Genomic DNA, 23,833 nt, shown 5'->3' with positions numbered 1-23,833 from the left:
AAAGCCTCTGCCTTCGGCTCAGGTCGTGATCCTAGGGTCCTGGGATCGAGCCCCACATGGAGCCTCACATCGGGCTCTCTGCTCAGCAGGAAGCCTGCTTCTTCCTCTCTCTCTGCCTGCCTCTCTGCCTAACTTGTGATCTCTGTCAAATACATAAATAAAATCTTAAAAAAAAAAAAAAAAAGAAGAAGAAGAAGAAGAAGAAGCAAAAACTGAATGCAGTATAGGATCTTATACTGAATCCTCAAACAGAAAAAGGGCATTAGGGGTAAACAAATAAAATTCAAATAAGCCCTTAGTTTTACCAACATTAAGTTCCTGGTTTTGATAAATGCATTATGATTGAATAAGCTTTGATATGAGAAGAAGCTGTGTGATGGGTTTATATGCACTCAAAACTACTTCTACAACCTTTTTATGAATCTAAATCTATTAAAAAATAAAAGTTAAGAAAATTTTGATTTTTCTAACTACAAAAATACTTAGCACCCCAAACTTATCATATAGTATACATTAAATATGTGCAGATCTTCTGTGAATTATACCTCAGTAATGTTGGTCTTCTGTAAATTTGTAGTTTCTCCTCCTCAGCCTGATAAACAAAGATTCATCTACCATTTACTGTGTACTGGGCACTGTCCACTGTTCTAGGTTCCTAGGTGCTAAGGCTACAGGATTGTGGGGCAGGGGGTGAGGGGGAGGCAGGTGGCACATGCTCTCTAGCCCATATAGTCTATTACAGGTCATCTCAGTTTCACAGTAAAATTATTTTCATCCCATCTTAAGAATAAGAAAACTAAGGCCCAGAAAAGTTAAATCACTTGTCTAAAAATCCCATTAATTAAAAGGGTAAAATCAAAATTGAAATCCAAGTCTTCCAAATCTAGCAACTAAAATCTTAACAGCTGTGATTGGTGAATTAATTATTACCTTCAAGTTACCAATAAGAAAACTAAAACTTCAGGGAAGTGTCTTACCCAAACTATTATATTTCAACATTAGGACTTAAACCAAGATCTTGTGTCTTTTAGTTCAGTGTTATTTCCACTACTGTAACAGCTTCTTAATAAATCTGAATTATTAAAACTGCTTTTAAAATAATTTTTATGTGAAAATTTTATTTTTGAAATAGGAACTACAGTTTGCTTGCTGCCAGAATGTGGAAAAATTTCTAGAGGTTCTAGAATGGCTACCATAAAAGGGAGAGAAAATAATTTTAAAAATAACAAAGTGAGGGACACCTGGGTGGGTCAGTCGGTTAAGCATCTTGCCCTCAACTCTGGCCATGATCCCAAGGTCCTGGGATCTGCTTCTCACTCTGCCTCCCCTGCCTGCCACTCCTGCTGCTTATGCCCTCTCTGACAAACAAATACCTTTTAAAAAATAAATTTAATAAATAAACAAACAAACAAACAAACAAACAACAAAATGGACAAAATATCATCAATATATAGGTGAAGCATAGGACCTGAGTTTCAATCCTACCTCCTCTAATTACTATCTGGAAGAACCTGGCTTCTAGTTGGAAAAATATGGAAAAACACGAAAAGCAAAGGTAGGGAGTTAAAGGAAATACAACCCAATTCCAAAATATATTAATACCAGTGTAAGGCTGAACTAAATTTAGTCATTTGGAACCTTCCTCACCTATACAATGGAGGAAATAATCCTCACAGAATTTCTGCAGAGTTAAAAGATATTATATATGTAAAGCATCAACTACAAAACATATCAGTTGATAGCAGACAGATTCTTGATGCCACTAATGATCATAATCATTTCTTCATCTCTTAATCATGGTAGTAATAATATCCAGCATATACACAACAGAAAATCAAATGGGATTACAACAGAATATCTAATGAGATTACATCAAGAACACCTTGAAAACTTTCATTTTCTAAACAAATATTTATGGCTATTAATTAACATAGACTTACAGATGAGTTACCAATTTCTACAGAATATCTCCGCCTAGACATCCTATTATCTAAATCAGTATTTCACATTAAGAACCTCCCTCCAAATTCCCTGCCTTGCAATATGCTATATTACCTCAATCTTGTTTAAAAGCGACTTTTAATTTTCTTCTCCACTGCCAACCCAAGACCAAGTCCAGTTGTTTTTATTTCCCTCAACATCATTTACAAATCTAGAAATTCGATTTCCTAGCTCCTACTCTAGATCATTTATAAAGGTATTAAGTTGGAAATCTCATACACTACTAGAGGAAAAATAATTGGTCAACTGTTATGGTCTACAAATTGACCAGGACATATCAAAAGTCTAAGAAATCTACACTGAAGAAATAAACTCACACGGCACAACAATGTCTACATATAACATAACAACATTCTTTATGGTAGTAAAAACAAAAGTGCAAACAGTCTAAGTATCCAGTAATAAGGACTAAGGTAAATTACAACACTACTATTTGACGTTATACAGTTATAAAAAAATCTTAGTTTTGGATAATATTAATGACATAATGAAATGCTCATGGTGAGGAGTAAATATATAATTATGTAGATAAATATGTTTTACAATATTATACAAACACACAAATACATATGCAGCAAATTTTATACAAACACAAATACATACACAGAAAAACAAACAAAAAGCAAACACTAAAATGCTAACAACCAAATGTTAGTAGTGATCATCCTATAGTGACATTAGCGATTTTTTGCTATCTGCTTTATAGTTTTAGAATTTTTACATTTCCTCAACATGTATGTATTACTTTATAATCTTAAAAATATATTAACTCCAGTGTTAGTATAAATCCCTAGTACTCATCAATGAAAAAAACCTGTTTATCATTAACTTAACATACTCAGTTATTCTAAGAACTAAAACATTAAGCCAGAGAAGTGAGACTGAAAAAACTTCTATTGTGATTGGGGGGGGGGGGGGGGGAAGCCATCAAATAAACCTTGATCCCTATTGCACATTATCAGCAAAAATCAATTCCAAATGGATTATTAATCTAAATGGGATAGAAAAACCATAAAGCTTCCAGAAGTTAACAAAGTATCTCTGTAATTTTACGGCAGGCAAAGAATTCTTAAATAGGATACACAAACACTAACCAAAAGGAAAAGACTTATAAATTGAATGTTATTAACAACAGCTTCTATTCATCAAGAGTAAAAAGGCAAATCAGAATGAAAAAGAGATATATACACAAAGATAAACAGATACCCAACAAACAGATAAAGAACTACTACAAATCTGTAAGAGAAAGAAACACAATAGAAAAATGGACAAAAAATAGACATGTGCCTTACCAAAAAATAATACCCAAATTGCAAGTATGAAACAGTACTAAATTTTGTTTGTTTTCAGTGAAACCTAACCTAAAAATCACATTGCAAGACTACTATCCAATCATAATGGCTAAAATTAAAAGGACTGACAATACCAAGTACCAAGGATATGGACAATTAATATAAACTGGTAAATCCACTTAAAAAAGCTTTTGCCAGTACCTACTAAAGCTGAACATATGCAAACCTAGCAAATTCAATCCTAAGTACATAACCAACAAAAATGAGCATGTACATGCACCAAAAGACACATCCAAGAATATTCACATCAGCACTTTTTGTAATAGTCCACATCTGGAAATAACCTATACGTCAATTATACTACAATGGATAAATTTTGATATATTCACACAACTGATGCTTATGTACAAATAAGAATAAACTAGTACTTGCAAAATGTGAATACATCTCACAATCTGAACCAAAGAAATCACATCCTACAGAGTGTATGAGTCTATTTATAATCAGTACAAAATCTGGTAAAAATATTAGGCCACGCTAGAAGTGTTACGGTAGTGGTTAACTTCAGAAATTAAAAAATGGTTGTGACTAAGAAGATGGGGAGGCCCTCTGCGCTGCTAGTAATATTCTATGCCTTGATCTGGGCAGTGGTTATTCAACTATGTTCACTTTTGATAAAATTTCTCACTTACAATTTCTGTACTTTTCTGTATAAAATGTTATACTTCAATAAAAGACATAGACCTAGAGAAAGAGTTATTACAAATGTGTAGGTACATACAGATATAAGTACAAGAAACATGCTCATATATATAGGCATCTATGTCTATATATAAAAGTATGATCCTTTCACCATTACTTCGTTCAAACAGATCTAATAGTAACATAAATATCCATCAGTATTGCCTTAAATAAGGCACACCATTTAATCAGCTATTAAAATAAGTTCCATAGACAATTACAAAATTTCTATAGGATGTGTTTTAAATAAACACAGCTAATTTCAAAAGCATATAAACAACATTATCATCTAATCTACTTAAAACAAAACATATGCAGGTTTTCATAACAGATTTTAAAACCATATTATATAGAAATAAATACACATACACACTCTGCATGTTTGTTAATAAATTAAAAATTTCCAGAAGGCTGTCAATATTACTAGCTATCTTTTGGGAATTAAATTAGTTAAGTGGTGGAAACAATTTTTACTTTTTACTTTATTCTGAACTATTTTAATGTTTACAATGACTATGTGATCGTTCATAATAACCTACATCAAGACCATTATCAGAAAACCAAAGCAGATCTCTCTGAGACTGATCTAGATAGGCTGACTCTATAGCCTTGTCCATAATGATTTTCAATTTGTGTACTACTGTCCTAAGTAAGAGAGTGTAACACTCATTCAGTACCACTGTCTCACAATTCCAGATTAAACATCAAAGATCAGATAGAACTGTATTAAACTTAGAGACTGGCTATATTATTAAAGTCATCTGGAAAGAAATCTTCTATTAATAATTTATGTCCAGGGGCGCCTGGGTGGCTCAGTGGGTTAAGCCTCTGCCTTCAGCCCAGGTCATGATCTCAGGGTCCTGGGATCGAGCCCCACATCAGGCTCTCTGCTCAGCGGGGAGCCTGCTTCCCCCTCTCTCTCTGCCTGCCTCTCTGGCTCCTTGTGATCTCTCTCTCTATGTCAAATAAATAAATAAAATCTTTTAAAAAGTTGACAAAATACATATAAAAAAATAGATCATTGTGGATTAGCTCCCTAAAACAAACTCTTATTTTTTTGTTAGGATTTTATTTATTTATTTGAGAGAGAGAGAACATGAGAGAGAGAGAGAGAGAGAGAATGGGGATGGGGGGCAGGGTATAAAGGGAGAGGGAGATCCAAACTCACAGAAGAGCACGGAGCCCAATGCAGGACTCAATCCCAGGACCCAGGGATCATGATCTGGGCAGACACATAACTGACTGAACCAGCCAGATGCCCTAAAACAATCTCTTAAAAAGGACAGCTTCGGTCTTCTGCTTTTCAAGTAAGTTGAAATAATAAATAAGCAGTAGCATGATTCACACCAGGACAAACTATGAAGTATGGTTACTTATGCCAGGTTTTCTGCTCATATATTGATTCCTACCAAACATGGTACTAAGATCTATATAGCATGTGAATAAAATATGGTTTAAAAACAAAACAAAACAAGAACTTGGGCACCTGTGTGGCTGAGTCATTAAGCATCTGCCTTCGGCTCAGGGCACGGTCCCACAGTCCTGGGATTGAGCCCCATGTTGGGCTCCCTGCTCAGCAGGAAGACTGCTTCCCTCTCCCACTCCCCCTGCTTATGTTCCCTCTCTCACTTTGTCTCTCTCTGTCAAATAGATAAATAAAATCTTTAACAAAACAAAAAACTTGAATTGATATAAATTACCACCTCTTCTTAAAATAAGCTCAATTAATGAATCTATTTCTGAAAAAGATATCCAAAGAGTATGCTGAAGTAAAAAGTATTTGAATGGGAAGAATAAAAACACTTCTTAAAACACAGAGCTCCAATAATAACCAATGCAATTACAGGACCCCAACAGCCAATGAACATAACGAAACTGCTTCTAAATCCCTCAGATGAACTCTGAAAGAAATGTAATGGTAATAAGAATTGGCTACAGGTCATAAATAACTGTTTTAAAAAATGTATACAACACAATGGGGATAATAAGTTGGGGAATTAGCCAAAAAGAAACATATCCTACTAATTATTATTTAAGCAAATAAATATAATAGCAAACAGATCTCTCACCTTCCAGGATGCTAGTGAAAGAACATTTGTCACCAATAAATCCAGTCCAATTCTGGAATTACACCAGAGTACAAAATATATGGCAAAAATAAAAAAAAAAAACTTAAAACCACTGAAATGGGTTAGGATTGATTTTTTTTTCTTTTTTCTTTTTTTAATAAGAGGGGGAAAGTTACCCATTACAAGATATATACTCAAATTGCTGGCATCTGTATGTTACATTTTTACTGACTAGAACAAGAGGCATATGGGAAAACATCTATATAGCCTTTCTTAAATTAATAACAGGATTTAAGAAAACTTAAAAACTAAAAAACCCAACATAGTTCTTACACCAATGGCCAAATATATTTTGAGTTTCCTAGGTCACTGAACAAAATATTTATAAATAGGAAATACATGAAAGTATTCCTATAATTTTGTTCATGCTGTTTTATAGCACAGAAATTCATGACTAAAATAAAATGCTACACAAATGCTGACATGTATTTTTTCAGGAGTTATAAGTACCTGAAATATTTTACATTTGATTTTATTATTATATGACTAGAACATGAATTTGTATAGTTCTTAATTCAAAATCCTTTTGCTCAAGTGATACAATCTAACAGTTTTCTAAAAAACAATGTAGCATATATTATTATGAATTACAATTTGCTGCAATTTGTCAACACAAACAGGTCTTTATTCTTGAACATGCTTACCCCATCCAACTGGAAAAACTAAGACCATAGAGAGTTATGATTTCTCAATTCTTACTGAATGAATATAAGAATTAAAAGAATAAACCAAATACTTTTTTCACAGTTCTAAAATAAATTTAGTTCCTGAGTTAAGAAGCTTTCTAGTGTTTCCAATAAAATTTTCTGCAATGTTAGAAATGTTCTTTATCTTTGCTGTCCAAAACAGAAGCCACTAACCACATGTGGCTACTGAACACCTAAAATGTGGCTAATGAGACTGAAAGACTTATTTTATTTCATTTTAATTCAAGTTTCTAACACATTAGAAAACAAAGTTCTAATAAGTAAACTGTAGACATTTCAAAAGGTGGTCTGCAGACTGCTGCTGAAAATGGAGGGCCATTGAGTTTGGGTGACTGATTTAGAGTAAGATTAAGATAAAATGAAAATTAGCAGTTACCACAAATGAAGAACTTTTACTTCAACTGTCACAAAACACTGGAGAGTTTACATAGGCTACAGAATCTTAACTGTTATTAACAATCTAAGAAAACCCAAACTTAACTTTAGCTTTAGTTAACGAAAGAAGTTAATATGAAATTAACTGAATAAATTAATTAATTAATTTTTCAGTTCTTTGTGGCTTCCAAATGAATGAGCAAATAAAAGAAGAAAATCATTAATGTGCTCAAAATCTACTTTTAGAAGTCTTTAGCACACAATCTAAAGAGGATGAAAGGCCTAGTAACTTAAGTTTTCTTCTGGGGACCTGGATCATATTGTTCTAGATCAATGTCCTCTCTTTAATTCAAAAATATATATTCATGATCCCAAGACTTACCCTTCACCACTGTGCCATATTGGGAATATGTGCCATAGTGGGAATGCCTAAGTAAGAAAAAGGGATTATGATTTCTTGTGTCTGTTGTGTTCCACTATAGAGCAATGTTACAAAAATCCTAAATTCTGCCCTCTGGTATATAGTATGAGAAAACTTTTCATTAACTCTTTCTCGAAATGCACTCAAATTTATCATTACCTAGTAGGGGTAGCAGGACTCAATTACAAATTACTCATACGTATTTAATATGAAACAGACATTTAAGAAGTATTACAAGAGTAAGAAGTTAAGAAAAGTTCAAAATATGCTGGTAAATGAAAACAGTCTATAAAAAGCAACATGATTCTATGTCTGATATACATATCAAAAAAGCACATTAGTACATATACCAAAATGTTACAGGAGTGTACACCTGGTGGTGGGAGTATGACAGGGTATTTATCATACATCTATGCTCACACAAAAACCTATGCATGAACGTTCATAGCACATCTGTAATATCCAAAATGTAGAAACAACTAAAACGTCCTTTAGGAGGTGAATGGTTAAACTGTGGTACATCAACACCATGGAATACTACTCTGTAATAAAAAGGAACAAATTACACAATAACTCAGATGGCTCTCAAAGGCATTATGTTAACTGAAAAAAGTCAAAAGATCTAAAGATCAAGTCTAAAGATGACATACTCTATGAGTCCACTAACAAAACATTCTCAAAATGACAAAGACACAAAGGTGGAAAATCAATTAAAAGTAAGACAACAACAGTTAGACATGGTGGGAGAAGAGGTGCAAGTACAAAGGGGTCACACCACAGATATCTTTGTCATGATGGATTCAGTATGTCTCCTGATGTGATGGTCATTAAACACATCTACATGTGTGATAAAGTATACAGCACTGGACATATTATAGCAATGTCAATTTCCTGATTTTGAGATTGTACTATAATTGTGTAGGATTTAACCAATAGAGGAAACTGGCTGAAGGGTACATGGGACCTCTCTACTAATTTTATAACTTTCTACGAATCTATGTAATTCCAAAATTAAGCTTCAACAAAAGTAAAAGGACAATAAGTCTTGTCCCTTCCTCTTCCTGCCCCTATTCACCTGTTCTCCATGAACCATTCATTCCTAAAGCTATAAGCTGAAGCATAAAAGGGTATAAAATCCCAGACAAGATAAGTGGGCAACTGTTGCACAAAGATGTCTGGATGTAAGCAGAGTAAGGAGCTTCTTCACAGAAGACAGCTCAGGGTAAGGTGTCAAAACCCAAGCAGCATAAGGGTCTACGTTATAGAGGAAGGGTAACCTGGAGCAAGGTGTCAGAAGCTCAGTGGAGTGAGAAAGGTACCAAGGGTGAGCATGGACCAGCACAGTACAGAAGGAAGGCTCCATATGGTAAAGAGGTCCAGTGCAAGTTGTGAAAGCACATGGAGGAAGCAGACCAGGCATAGACCAGGATTAGAGAAAGAGGCCCTCTGCACAGGAAGATGCGGTGACGAATGGTTTACACATGGCAAGGGGGTTCTGATCAAGTCAGGAAATACACCAATGATTAAGAAAGCCAGATTTCTCACTGTCTAAGAAGGGAGTTAAAAAATACAGAAGGGAAAAAACTAAAATATACTCTGTGGTAATGGACTGTAATTGGAGGGATCAGTGTGACTCATAGTTTTATAATACTGATAGATATGGAGATAATTATAGATAGAAGTGAGTGTATATGTATACATATGTATGTATATAATTATATACATACATACATATACTCTCTGGCTTTGTCCACTGAGTCCTGGAAGCAGCTATACCTCAAAAGCAATGAGCAGCACATTAGGCACCCAGATCTTGCCTTCTAAATGCCATCCACTAAAATGAACAAGGACTCCTTAGAGAAATGGCTGATTCCAGGGGTGAGGCAGCAGAAAACATACACAAGACAGGCCTAAAACATCTTGTAACAGAAGGCAAGCATGTACTTCTGAAGACTGATGGGACATGTCAAAAGATCAGAGAAGTCAGCTTGAAGAGGATCCAATTGGCCAAATCTTAAATCAAGCATTAAAACAATCATAGTAATAGACTTTAACCCAGTTAATAAAACTCCTAAACCCATACTGATACAAATAAACAAATAAATTAAAAAGTGTGACGAGGAATAAGATTACAGTGACAAGATCTACCAGCCATCACCTTAATCAACTTATCAGAGTGAACCATCAGAATGGGGCAAATAAAAATCATTTACCACCTATTAGAATGCAATGCAGAGAGAAGACATAGCATCACTATTTGTGATAACCCCTCCCAAAGATAGTAACTTAAGTATCATTAAGAGGGAAAATCAGATAAACCTAAACTGAGAAACATTCTTAAAAAAAAAAAAAAATGGTCTATTAACCTTCAATTATTAGGATCATAAAACTTTAAAGTGAGGAACTAACGCAGACTAAAGAGATGTGTCAATTGATGCAATATGTAGTTTTCAACTGGATCTTTTTACAAGTAAACTTTAACTGTTAGAAAATAGGTAGATCAGTACAGGATATAAATGTTGAAGACCATTCCAAAATATATAAAGAACTCATAAAACTCAATAACCAAAAAACAAATAATCCAATCAAAAAATAAGCAGAAGACATGAACAGACATTTCTCCAAAGACATACAGATGTCCAAAAGACAGAAGAAAAGACAGTCAGCATCACTTACAATGAGGGAAATGCAAATCAAAACTACAGTATATTATCACCTCATACCTATCAGAATGGCTAAAACCAACAACACAAGAAACAGCAGGTGTTGGCAAGGATGTGGAGAAAAGGGAACATTCATGAACTAGTGGTGGGAATGCAAACTGATACAGCCACTGTGGAAAACAATATGGAGGGTCCTCAAAAAGTTGAAAATAGAATTATCCTATGATCCAGCAATCACAATACTGAAGAATATAGAAGCACTAATTCAAAGGGATATACGCCCACCCTGTTTGTTGCAGCATTATTTACAACAGCCAATATATGGAAGCAGCCCAAGTGTCTATCAACTGATGAATGGATAAAGAAGATATAGTATACATACATGATGAAATATGATTCAGCCACAAAAAAGAATGAAATCTTGCTATCTGCAATAACATCGATGATTCTGAAGAGTATAATGCTAAGCAAAATAACTCAGAGAAAGAAACACCATATGATTTCACTCACATGTGGAATTAAAGAAACAAAACAAATGAGAAAAGGCGGGGTGGGGGGCGGGGAAGAGAGAGAGAGAGAGAGAGAGACAAATCAAGAAACAGATGGTTACCCGAGGGCAGAGGGATGGAAGAATGGGTTAAATCAATGATGGGGATTTAGGAGTGCACTTTGATGAGCACTAGGTGATGTATGAATTGTTGGATCACTATACAGTATAACCAAAACTAAGATTAACTGTGTTAATTAACTAACTGGAATTAAAATAAAAACTTTCAAAAAAAAAAAAGTGTCAAAGATCTTAAGTAGGCTAACTTGAACTAATTGATATTTATAAAATAACCTACCCAATAAGTTTCAAAATACACAGCCAAGAGTATAAAACCTTGACCAACTAACCATACATCCAGATCTCTATCCAGACTAATCAAGCCCTAAAACAAGCCTCAATGAATTTTAAAAGACTGAAATCATACACTGAATATTCTCTGACCACAATAATTAAACATCAATGACAAAAAAAATACCTGGAAAACTTTGAAACATTAGTTTCAAAGCAAGCAAAGTTAAGCAAAAAAACTTCTAATTAACTCATGGGTCAAAATGAAATCACCAAGGAAGTTAAAAGAAGTTTATAGCTCCAAATGCTTATATAAAAAATGAAGAATGGGGGTGCCTGGATGGTTCAGTGGGTTAAGCCTCTGCCTTCAGCTCAGGTCATGATCTCAGGGTCCTGGGATCAAGCCCCGCATCGGGCTCTCTGCTCAGTGGGGAGCCTGCTTCCCCCTCTCTCTCTGCCTGTCTCTCTGACCACTTGTGATCTCTGTCAAATAAATAAATAAAATCTTAAAAAAAAAAAAAGAAGAATGGCTTAAAACAGTCATCTAGCCTCCCACTTTAAAAGCTGAAAAAAGTAGAGCAAATTAAAAACAAAGTAGGCAGAAGGAAGGAAATAAGGAAATGTTAAAGCTGAAATGTACAATAGTAACAATCAATAAAACCAAAACCTGATTCTTTGAAGAGAACAATAAAATTGATAAGCCCCTATCCAGACTAATCAAGAAAAGGACAAACTACCACTATGAGGAATAAGAAGGAAAAAATCATTATAGATCTTTAGACAATAAAAGAAATTTTAAAATTATGAAAAATTCTGTTCAATTAAACAAGAAGAAATGGACAAATTCCTTGAAAAGTACAACTTATCAAAATGGATACAGGAAAAAAATTTTTTAAATCTGAGAAACCTTAAATATGTTCTAAAAATTGAACTTGGAATTTAAAACTTCTCCAAAGAAAACTCAGTCCCAGATTGGCTTTAGTAGAGAAGCCTATCAAATATGTAAAGTAGAGATGGACATATCTTACACAAACTCTTTTAGAAAATGCAGTAGGAAATACTTCCTAACCCATCTATGAGACCAGCACACCTAAAACAAAGATACTGCAAGAATACTGTATCTCTCATAAATGTACACTTAAAAATTATTTTAAAAAGTTAGTAAAACTGAATCTAGCAATGTATAAAAAGGATGACACATCATGACCAAGAGCAATTTATCCCAGGAATACAAGAATGGTCTAATACTTGAAAATCAATCAATATCATTCACCGTATTAAGATAATAAGAAAAAATCATGATCACGTAACAGACATAGAAAAAGCATTTGAAAACAAAAAAAAAAAAGCACTTGGAGTTACAAATTTATTTATTTTAGAAAGTTTCAGCAAACTAGAAAGAAAACTTCTTCAATGTAATAAAGATCATCCATTAAAAAAATCTACAGCTAAAATAATTCTTAAAGGTGAAAAACTAAATGCAGTCCCCTAAAGATCAGGAAAAAGGGAAAGATATCTACTCTAACCACCTCTATTCATCACTGTACTGAAGGCCCCAGTCAATACAGTAAGACAAGAAAAAGAAGAGATATATACTGGGAGGAGTGGGGGTGTGGGAGCAAGGGGAGATAAACACTGCAGGAAAATGTAAAATGCATGAATAATATGATCAGACAATATGACTGTGAATAAATTTAAGCAATCAACAAAATAACTACTAGAACTTATATATACATATAACAGTCACAGGATACATTGTCAATATAAAAAGAATCAACTACATTTCTATATACTAGTCATGAACAATTAAACATTGAAATTTTTCAAAATACCATTTACAATTGCATCCAAAACATGAAATACTTAGGAATAAATTTAACAAAATATTTCCAATAACTACACTGAAAAGAACAAGGCTAAGATAAATTACAGAAAACCTACACAAACATAGCAATATACCATGTTCATGGATTGGAAGCCACTATTGTTTAGATGTTGATTTTTATCAAGTAAATATGTAGAATCAATATAATCCCCCAAAAACCCAGTTTTATAGAAACTGAAAGGCTAAGTCTATATTTTATGTGAAAATACAAACAACCTTCTTAAATGGTCACAACAGTCTTGCCAGAAAAATAACAAAATTGGAAGACCATACTACCTGACTTCAAGATTTATTATACAAGATTCAGCAGTCAAGACAGTGAAATCCTGCAACGCCTGGACAGCTTAGTGGTTAAGTGTTTGCCTTTGGCTCAGGTCATGATCCCATGGTTCTGGGATCGAGGCCCATGTTGGGCTCTCTGCTCAGCAGAAAGCCTGCTTCTCCCTCTCCCATTCCTCCTGCTTGTGTTCCCTCTCTGCTGTGTCTCTAATAAATTAATAAATAAAATCTTAAAAAAAAAAAAAAAAAGACAATGTATTATTGATACAAAGATAGACTCTAGCTCAATCTAATGGCTTAATTTAGAAATGGCTTAATTATATCAAGAAGTACCCCAAAGAAGTGAAAAAAGACTTGTACAAAAATGCTCATAGCTCATAGCAAGTTTATCCATAAAAGCTGAAAACTAGAGATAAAATGACTGTAAAAGGGGAAATGAATGAACAGATTTTAGGACAATAACACAACAGAATACTAATCAACAATAAAAAGGAATGAACTACTTATGGATACACTCAACCAACAAAGATAAACCAAAAACACTGTGCTGAACAAAAGAGGCCAGACACAAGAGTTATATATGATTCTATCTACATAAAGTTCTCAAGGGGACTGATCAGGAAGAAACACAGGGAAACCTTCTAGGATGACAGAAATATTCTGTATCTTAATGGGCTGCAGGTTATACAAGTGTATGCAGTTTGAACTTTAAACTTGGCATCTAAAAGCATTCACCTTAAACGTCTCTTCAATTAAAAAAAATATACACACACAAACACATACACATGCATAAACTTTTTTTTCACTCAAAAAATATCTGACTGCCTACTATAGCCCAGGAATTGAGAACACAAAAGTAGAAGGCAGGATACGGAAAAGGGACCTTACAGTCTTGTAAGCAAAGAGATGCAAAATGTTAGTTTTCAAAATGAAAATCAAACAAGAGGAATCTTTTCAGCAGAGAAGTAAAAACAAACAGATTGCCAAAGAATAATACAAGTGTATACAACATATACAGAAGTAATAATAGAAAAAACCATAGTGGAGCCAGGCAACTAAAGTAATTTGATATGCTTAAGTATAAACAGATGAGAGAAGCTACTGAACTACTGTCTAAAGGGTTGCTAGAAAAGATGTGATTACGATTATGCGGGCTCTTTCTGCCTCTGCAATAAGCTATATTTTAGCTGTTTAGCAATGGGAACCTCTGAAGTTTTCCCAGGGGAGTGAGAAATATAAATCCCATTCAGAAAGATCACTATGGAAACTATATGAAATATAGATTGGACAAGTCAATCTACCATTTACAGGACAGTCAATCCTATTTAAAAAGGCTAATGCAATACAGACCACCCACTTTATCCTCAACAAGAAAACACATAATCTCAAGCTCACATGGAGCAGTCACAGACCACTTTCAGAGCCATAAAACACACCTTAACAAATTTGAGAAAACAGAAGTTATACAATATATGCTTTCAGGCCACAACAGAATTATTCTGGAAATTAATTAACAGAAAAATAGCTACAAAATCCCCAAACACTTGGAGATTAAACAACACACTTCTAAACAACATGTGGATCAAAGAAGAAATCTGAGAAATTAAAAGATATACTGAATTAAATGAAAATAAAACTATAATTTATCAAAATTCATGAGATGCAGTAATAGCAGTGCCTAGAGGGAAATTTATAGCATCAAATGCATTTATTAGAAAAGATCTAAAATCAATCATCAAATCTTCCCCCTTAGAAAACTAGTAAACAAAAGCAAATAAATCCAAAGTAACAGAAGAAATCATAAAAATTAGAGCAGAAATCAGTGAAATTTAAAACTAGAAATCAACAGAGAAAACTAAAAGCTGGGGGAGCCTGGGTGGCTCAGTTGGCTAAGCATCTGTCTTCCGCTCCAGTGGTGACCCCAGGATCCTGGGATGGAGCTCTGTGTAGGGCTCCCTGCTTGGCGGGAGCCTGCTTCTCCCTCTCCTCCCTGCTTGCGTTCTCTCTCACTATCTCCATCACTATCTGTCTCTCTCTCAAATAAATAAAAATAAAATCATTTTAAAAAAAAGAAAAGAAAAGAAAATGAAAAAGCTGTCTCTTAAACTAGCAATAAAATCAGCAAGCTTCTATTGGGGTCTGGAGAAAAATAGGGAACTCTTGTCTAATAGGTATAGAGATTCAGTTTGGTTTTTTTTTAATTAACATATAATGTATTATTACCCCAAGGATATAGAGATTTAGTTTTGAAAGATGAAACAGCTCTAGAGATCTGCTGAGCAACAATGGATATTAAAAGGATAACAAAGGAATATTATGAACAACTCTAGGCCCATAAATGTGATAATCGAGATGAAATGGAACTAATTCCTTAAAAGACAAAATCTGCAAAAACTCACACAAAAGAAATAAACAATCTGAAGAGGTCTACATCTGTTAAAGAAATTAAGTCAGTAAGTAGTAACTTTCCAAAAAATAAAGTACCAGGCCATATGCACTCACTGGTGAATTCTATCACACATTTATGTAAGAAATTATACCAATTCTCTATACTCTCTTCCCGAAGTTAGAAGCAGAGGGATACTCCTAGATCATTCTATGAGGCCAGGACTACTCTAATATCAAAATCAGATATGAAGGTATTACAAGAAAACTAGACCAATATGTATCATGACCATAAATACAAAAGTCCTCAACAACTTATTAGCAAATTGAATCCAACAATATATAATGAGAATTACATACCACAACTGAGTGGGATGTATTACAGGTATGTAAGGGTGGTTCCCCACTCAAAAATCAATTAATATAATCCATCACATGAACAGGCTAAAAAAAGAAAAGGTTACTACAATGGGCTAGGAAAAAGTTGGTGAGCACATGTATGAGAACACAACTATAAGTGTTATTCACTCATTCACACAACGTGCCAACACCTGGGATACAATGGAACATAAGAAAAAAATTCATCCTCTCATAGAGCCTACAATTTATTAGAGAGATAGACACTGGATAAGTAACTGTCCTTATTGCAGGAACTCAGCCTGGACTAAACAGAAGGGGAAGGCTGAGAATGATGAACCACTATCTAGATTAACAAGAAAGGGGACGCCTGGGTGGCTCAGTTGGTTGAGCAGCACCTTCAGCTTAGGTCATGATCCCAGCGTCCTGGGACTGAGTCCCACATCAGGCTCCTTGCTCGGCAGGGAGCCTGCTTCTCCCTCTGTCCCGGCCTGCCATTCTGTCTGCCTATGCTTGCTCTCTCTCCCTCTCTCTGACAAATAAATAAAATCTTAAAAAAAAAGAAAAAAAAAAACAGGAAGGGGGCTTTAGCTATTGAAATAGTAAATTTAGGGGTGCCTGGGTGGCTCAGTGGGTTGAAGCCTCTGCCTTCGGCTCAAGTCATGATCTCAGGGTCCTGGGATCGAGCCCCACATCAGGCTCTCTGCTCAGCAGGGAACCTGCTTCTTCCTCTCTCTGACTGCCTCTCTGCCTACTTGTGATCTCTGTCTGTCACATGAATAAATCAAATAAAAATAAAAAACAGAAAGGGGGTATGCCTGAAGGGAATACTGTAAGCAGGATATATGAAGGTTCTGAAGGAAAAGTAAAAGCACAGTATATTAGATATAATGAAAGAAATTCAGGTTTAATATTACAAAAAGAACTGAAGATTACATTATGGTTATGATTTTGCTGGTTATCAGGTAAAAAAAAAAACATACACACACACAAGATGGCAAAAAAGTTATGGGTGCCTACAAAAGAATACTTGACATCCAAGATAAACAGGAAAAACTAATAAAGCTCATATAACTAAAAAAGCTCAAAAACTAAAAAGCTCATATACCTTTTAAAAAGGTAATGAAAAAAACCAGACACACCAGGAATTGTCAACTTACAGAATTTGAAGGAAAAAACCCTCAAGTGTCTGATCTTTTCCTAGTTATGCTTAAGATTCAATCTTTCTCCTCTTCAAGGAAACCCAGAAGTTAAAACAAAATCTTTAAAATTTAAGCACTTAAAATTTAATATACAGTAGTCTTGATAGAGAAACTTTATCCTGGAAAAAGATTAAGTTTCTAAAATGTATATAATACAAAAACTTAACTTTGCTTTTTCAAATGTGATTTCTGTCAACATTTAGCATACCTATTCAAGAACATCCATTTGAGCTATTAAGCCTTTAAGTATTTTCTGAAATTTCCTCAATGACTTGAAGTACTACTGAACACAAAATTAATTATATTTCTAACTATAAGTTATATTAATCTTATAAAGGAATTACTTACAGGGACATTAAGTGCATACTGTAGTCCTTGAGGAAGTCTTTCATGTGTTTCCATCTGTTCTTCGTCATTTTTTACGGTCTCCTCATGGACCATGAGTTCATCATGTGATATCATATCCTGTTGTCTCATTTCACTTTCTTGTAACACTTCATCTGCAGCAAGGATCTCCTGGTGAGGCATACTCCGGTCTTGAAGTACCGACTCCTGCAGTTCCCCAGACACGGTAGACTGGCCAGACACTCCACCCATTACAACCATTGCCCTGGAAGACTGCATTTCGTCTATGCCGCCACATTTAAGAAATAATCCTTCCAGTTTGTCGTCAATGTTCATGCTTAAGTATAACTGCCTAGAATAAGTTTGGCAACAAAGCATAATAAATTAGTTTTATACGTCTACTTGATACTTTTTAAATTTCAATTATGAAAGGTACACACTTTAACAGAAAAATTTTATTCATGTAATTCATTATCATCTCCAATTTTAAAATTACCAAGATAAGTTTCCAAAGGCTAGTAGAGTAGAATACACATTTTCATTTTTTACAATATGGCATAAAATCTTAATCTATTTCATTATGAAAAATTAATATGACATAAAGCAAACTGGGGGAAGTATTTATAACAAAGGATTCATATCATTTAACATATTAAAGTGTCTTAAAAAATAAAAAAGTGCATTCATTAATAAATAAATAGACAAACCACTATTAGGCAAATCACTATATATATAAAATAAAAGTCACTTATAGCAGTAATCAAAGAAATGAGCATTAAACAGAGCTACCAGATTTCATCCACCAAATTGGTGTGATTCTTTGAAAAAAAAAAAAAAAAAAAAAGTCCCATGTTGAGGTAGATGGAAAAAAAAAAACACATTCATTTCCTAACAGTAAGAAAATAAGTTAGCTCAATTATTTTCAAAGGTAATATAGTACTATGTATCAAAAGCCATAAAAATGCACACCTTCTTCAAACTGGTGATTATACTTTAAGAAACCTATCCCGATGAAAGAAAATGCATAAAAAGTTAATACAGGAAAAGTCACTACAGGATTATTTAATTAGCAAAAAAAATGGAAATAACTATGCATTCAACAAAATGAAACTGGTTAAAATATATTCATACATATGTTTTAAACTATAGTGATGGCCTTATGAATCAGTAAATTTATTAAAAATCCCTGAACTGAACACTGAAAATGGGTGGATTTTAGCATATATAAACTATATCTCACAGTTATTCTTAAAAATAAAATCAGAATAACGGCTATCCTGTGAGGGTTGCTGCTGATAGTAGGTAGGAAATGGGAGAGGTCTAGGTGCCAGCAATATTTTTTCTTGAGTTGAATGCTGACTGCACAGGTGTACTTCATTTTACAATCTTCAAGTTGTACATCTGTAGTATGTGCATGCTTCTGTCAGTTATTATACTTCAATACATCTGCTGAAGCTCAGAAAAACATGTATACAATAAAAATACTCTTGAAAGGGACGCTTTGGTGGGCTCAGCTGGTTAAACGTCTGCCTTTTGCTCAGGTCACGATCCTGGAGTCTTGGGATGGAGTCCCACACAGGCTCCTCACTCAGCGGGAGCCTGATTCTCCCTCTGCCTACTCTGCCTGCAGCTCTTTGTGCTTCTGCTCTCTCTCTGACAAATAAAATCTTAAAAAGTATGTATTCTTGAAATATATTTGAAAATGTAAGAGAATATCCCAATATACTAAAGGAAATGTGTGTGTGTTTGAATGTAGATTTCTAAAATGCTAACAATATTAACATTATCACTAGGTGGTGAAACTGTCATAAGTTTTTTCTATATTTGTATTTATCTCTAATTTGAAAACTTACTATAATAAAATTTTATTTTTTACACTTTTTAAATTCATTAAAATGAAATAAAAGTGAAACTTGTTACTAATATCATTTTAAATAAAGCACATGAGTAAATTTAATAGGTCATAAGAACTACACACAATCAAATAATTACATTACCTTATTTACTCCATTATTTAGAAAAAAAACAGGCAATATTACATCTGCCACTCTAACTTTGGTTGTTGTAAATTCAAATTCAACTGTGTTACTGTAGGATCTAACATAACAATCATGAAATCCAAAGAAATTTCATCTCAAAGAGGCTGAAAGCACTGGTACAAAGTTTGTTTTTCAAAATCACTTTCTACTGTCAGACTGTGTAAAGTTAACATACATATCCTACCCAAAGGGAAGGGTCCACAAGTAGTAAATGCATTAACTATGTTTCAGTTTGGTTACCTCTTTCTCAAATCAATCAGGTAGATAATGGTTAGTACCCTGATCATAGCTTTCAGAGGTAAAAAAAAAAAATGATCAGGTACATTCAAACACAATACTGAAATTTAAATACACTTTCATTTACTAAGGTTATCATTTACTGAAAAACTAGTACTTAAATGAACAGCTCAAAAAAAAAAAAAAACCCCACATAAACAGCAAAGTTAAAAAACACAAAAAATATAATTCTTACTTACTAAACTTATCTTCCCTGGTACCAGTATTAGCAGTCTAGAATACATAAAACAAAGGACCCAGACCTGATTTTACTTTTTACAATCTTTAAGTAGCAAACTTGGATGAAACTCCACATCCTGGTCCCGGCTCAGAAGAGTCTGCTTCTCCCTCTGCCCCCTCCAATCCCTTCTCCCAGTCATGCTTGGCTCCCCCGCTCTCAAATATTTAAAATCCTTTAAAAAAATCTATAGGACAAAGATTTTAAATAAAACTCCAAGTAGCTGTCCTCTTCTAATATTCTACTTATCACGTTTCTCAGAAAATAAACTATCCCATAAGAAGGTGAAACTTGAAGTCCTACAGGGCTAAAATTTGCTTATTCTGGCCATTTCTTTGGAGGTTCATACCAAATCAATTACACTCTTCTAAGCTATTTACTGTTTCCTTAAAGAATGTGGAAAGTCCCTAATTTAGAAGGGAATTATGTATATACAAAGCCACCCTTTATTGCAATTCTTCACTGCTGCTACAGCTGCTACTGTCACATTGTTATTAAAAACAAAATACAAAAAACAGAGGAGCTTTTAAAGAATATGGGAGATGTAGAAGAAGAAGTCATTAAAAGGTCAACTTAAAGAAACTGACCTAGGACAGAACTTATAACTTTAAAGAAAAAGTGCCAAAGTTGAAGCTGACTTGTTAACCTGACACAAGGTCTACACTTCCCTAAAGCAACGGTCCCCAACTCCACTTTTTATGATCATGCACCTCATCACTTTTTAAAAATTGAGCATATCCTAATATATGCATACTATTTAAAACTATACCCCTAAAATACTGTTAACATAAAATGTACATATGAAAATAAACATTAAAATATAATTTTTTACTAACCTTATCCCTAACATGAGGCTAAAACATAAGTACTGAGGAAGTCGAAGTACTTTGGGGACAGAGACTATTTGGGAAAAAAGGTAGGCTTACATTAAGTGCCAGTGTGAGGAACTTGGAAAAGAAAGATACCACACCCAATATAGAGAGAGCAAATGGAAAAGGAAGTGGCAAAGACCAAATAAAAGACAAATATGACCTCTTCCAAAATCTGCTTGAAATCAGGCCACAAACACAGAAAAAGGAATCTCTCTTCCTTTTTTACATATGATTTCTTATTCCTGTGACCCCCAAATTAAGCCATATATTTTGAGTTACTGGCTAGCTGAGAAACTGTTTTGAGACAACTTCCCTGAAACACCAGAAAATACTAAGATACAGATTTCAGTATCAATGAATGCTGCTCTGACAAGGGTTTAAAGCAAGCCTTGGAAATATCAAAATGAAAACTGTATGCCCCCTTGACCCAGCAACCTCACTGCTAAGAATATACATAATCATATAAAGTAATTCATCAAAATTAACTGAAGATATATGTACAAGGATGTCTGGTGCAACCCTTCAGTGGGAAAAGACTGGAAACAACCTAAGCATCAACTGAAAGAAGACTTGTTCAATTAATTATGATTCAACCATACAATGGAACACATGCAGTCATTAAAAGGAATGAGGCTGCTGTATGTAACAGGTGAAAAGTTCTCTGAGATATATTAGGTGAAAACAAGCAAGAAGAAGACACATAGACATATAAATTGAACCCTACTTCTACCATACATCTCAACTAGTAAATGGGCAGAGTACGCTGAACAGGAAATTAGATATGGTTCTCAAACAATAAAGTTAATTTCACCAAGCATAGAGTAAAAGAAAAAGGACAAAGCTACAAGAAAAATGATAAGTCCATTTTCTATTGCCTCTGAAACTCTCTTAACATTCACTTACCATCTTTAACTTTCCCCCTTCTAACTCCTGCATGGTCTCAGTCAAAGCTCTCAAGTGCTTCACTGCACATTCAACAGCCCAAATACAACAAAAGGTCCTATGCACACAAGTTAACACAGACTACTTTGCTTCTTGAACTTCAGTTATTTCCAAGGAGGATCAGTCAGGAGTAAAGAAAGGAAACTGATATAATCAATCCATGTTAAAAAGTGAACATTAAATGCTAAAATGTCAAAAAGTCAACTAATGCTTTTTGACCCAAACATCTATACACTTAATGGAAATGTAGGTGTTGGGGTATTACACAGCAGAGAGGAAGAAAGAAATAATGTTTCCTTTAAATCATGTCACTTACATGAAAGCCTGCTCTGGAAGAAAAAAAGAAACAATTTATGTTCCCAGGAGCCTCTGTCCAACCAGGAAAAAAGAAGGGCTAGGTGGAGTAATAAGCAGCCAGTCACCCTGAGTTCCTTGTGATGACAAATTTTTTTGTAAGGGACCATGGGCAGCTGACAAAGAGTATAAAACGGCACAGCTGTTTAGAGCCAAGACAAGATGGACAATGATGTCATAGGGCTAATTCAGCTAAAGGGATAGCCCTTTCTTCTGAAGTTCAGAGTTATCCAGAACAGAGATCACTAAAAACTAGAACATAGCGAAAGAGAGGAGAAGAGGAAGAGGCCAGCCTACCTCGGGCCAATTTCTCCTAAATCTCCCTTTAGCAGATTACTTCAAACTACATTCTTTCTCCCTTCCAAGTTTTATTCTTCCCTCATCTCCATCTCTCTCTCTCTCTCTCTTTCTCTCCCTCTCTCTCTGTGTGTCAAAAAAGCTGACAGGTACAGCAACAGGGACATTTAGGGCACCACAATACAGTTTCCTGCTCCATTCAATGATCTGTCTCCCCCACACTCCTTACCATCCTCTCCTAATGAAAAATGTTTGGTTCAGCTGTGTAAAAATAATTCAAATTGTGGCCAATTAGGTAGCCCCTAGTCATTAAAGCCTAACGGCAATGCTCTACTCAAAGAGAACATAAATTATTAGCCATCACTTTCTCCTGTCTTCCAGAAGGGACAGCTGACTCTCCTTGTCACCACCTTCTAATTTAATGCTTCTAATCAACTGTGTGCAAGCAATTAAAAAGTAAGCTTTATAGATTTATAAGATGAAATGGAGTAAATAAGCTTTGAGTCAGGGTTTTCAATAAGGAATTAAACACATGGGCTTTTAATAAAAGCATTTGCGATAATTACTTCTAAGCTGAGGGGACTGTTTGGGCTTGCTTTCAGAAGACAAGTTAACAGAAGCATAACATATGGACAAGCTGGCCACTACTACTCATTTTTAATCAACTCTGCAAGGCACTTAAAGTGCCTACTTATTTTTTTTAAGGGACCTCTATGCAATTAATAAGGAAAAGTCCTTTCTGAATTTATTAGTAGGTTTGGGTCTGCATTATAAAGTTCAGAGATTATCATTACCTAGAGAGGAAGGACAACTAATATAAGCTGAAGATCTGCTAGCTAGAAGACACTGTGCTGGGTACATTTATATATGTTATATCACTTAACACGTATAGTAACACTCAAGACAATAAAAGTATATCCCCATTTAACAGATAAACTGGGGTTTACACCAAGTCATAGCCAGGAGGTACACTGGCATTTCAAAAGGGGCTTAGCAGATTTAGTGCACTTTTTGCCTTAGGATACTAACCTTCCCCCTTGAAAAGGGACATGAACACATTCAGAACTCACAAAACTCCTCCTCTTCTCACTGATCACCTACTCTGAGGCTACTGCGTCACCACTGCTTGGCTTGGTAAAGCAATCTAAGTCTCCTTAGCTGACTATTCCCACCACATGATATCACAGGAGAACTT

General features: G+C 34.5%; 1 protein-coding gene across 12 annotated transcripts in view; it reads right to left on the bottom strand.

Annotated features, from left to right (window-relative positions):
* The window catches only part of ZNF148 (zinc finger protein 148), a 118,267-nt gene that overhangs the window by 51,982 nt on the left and 42,452 nt on the right, over positions 1–23,833 (bottom strand). For 9 of the 12 annotated variants that reach the window (XM_082699661.1, XM_082699670.1, XM_082699668.1 and 6 more), the window contains one exon: positions 17,624–17,972. The exons of the other annotated variants lie outside the window; for them this stretch is intronic. In XM_082699661.1, coding sequence (XP_082555787.1) covers positions 17,624–17,956 — 333 coding nt within the window. In that variant the 5' untranslated portion in view covers positions 17,957–17,972. The remainder of the gene's footprint in view (positions 1–17,623; positions 17,973–23,833) is intronic. 12 annotated transcript variants of the gene reach the window in all.

Source organism: Mustela nivalis (assembly GCF_964662115.1).
Source record: "Mustela nivalis genome assembly, chromosome: 1".
Classification (NCBI taxonomy): Eukaryota; Metazoa; Chordata; class Mammalia; order Carnivora; family Mustelidae; genus Mustela; species Mustela nivalis.
This window is presented reverse-complemented; position numbering and strand designations above follow the sequence as displayed.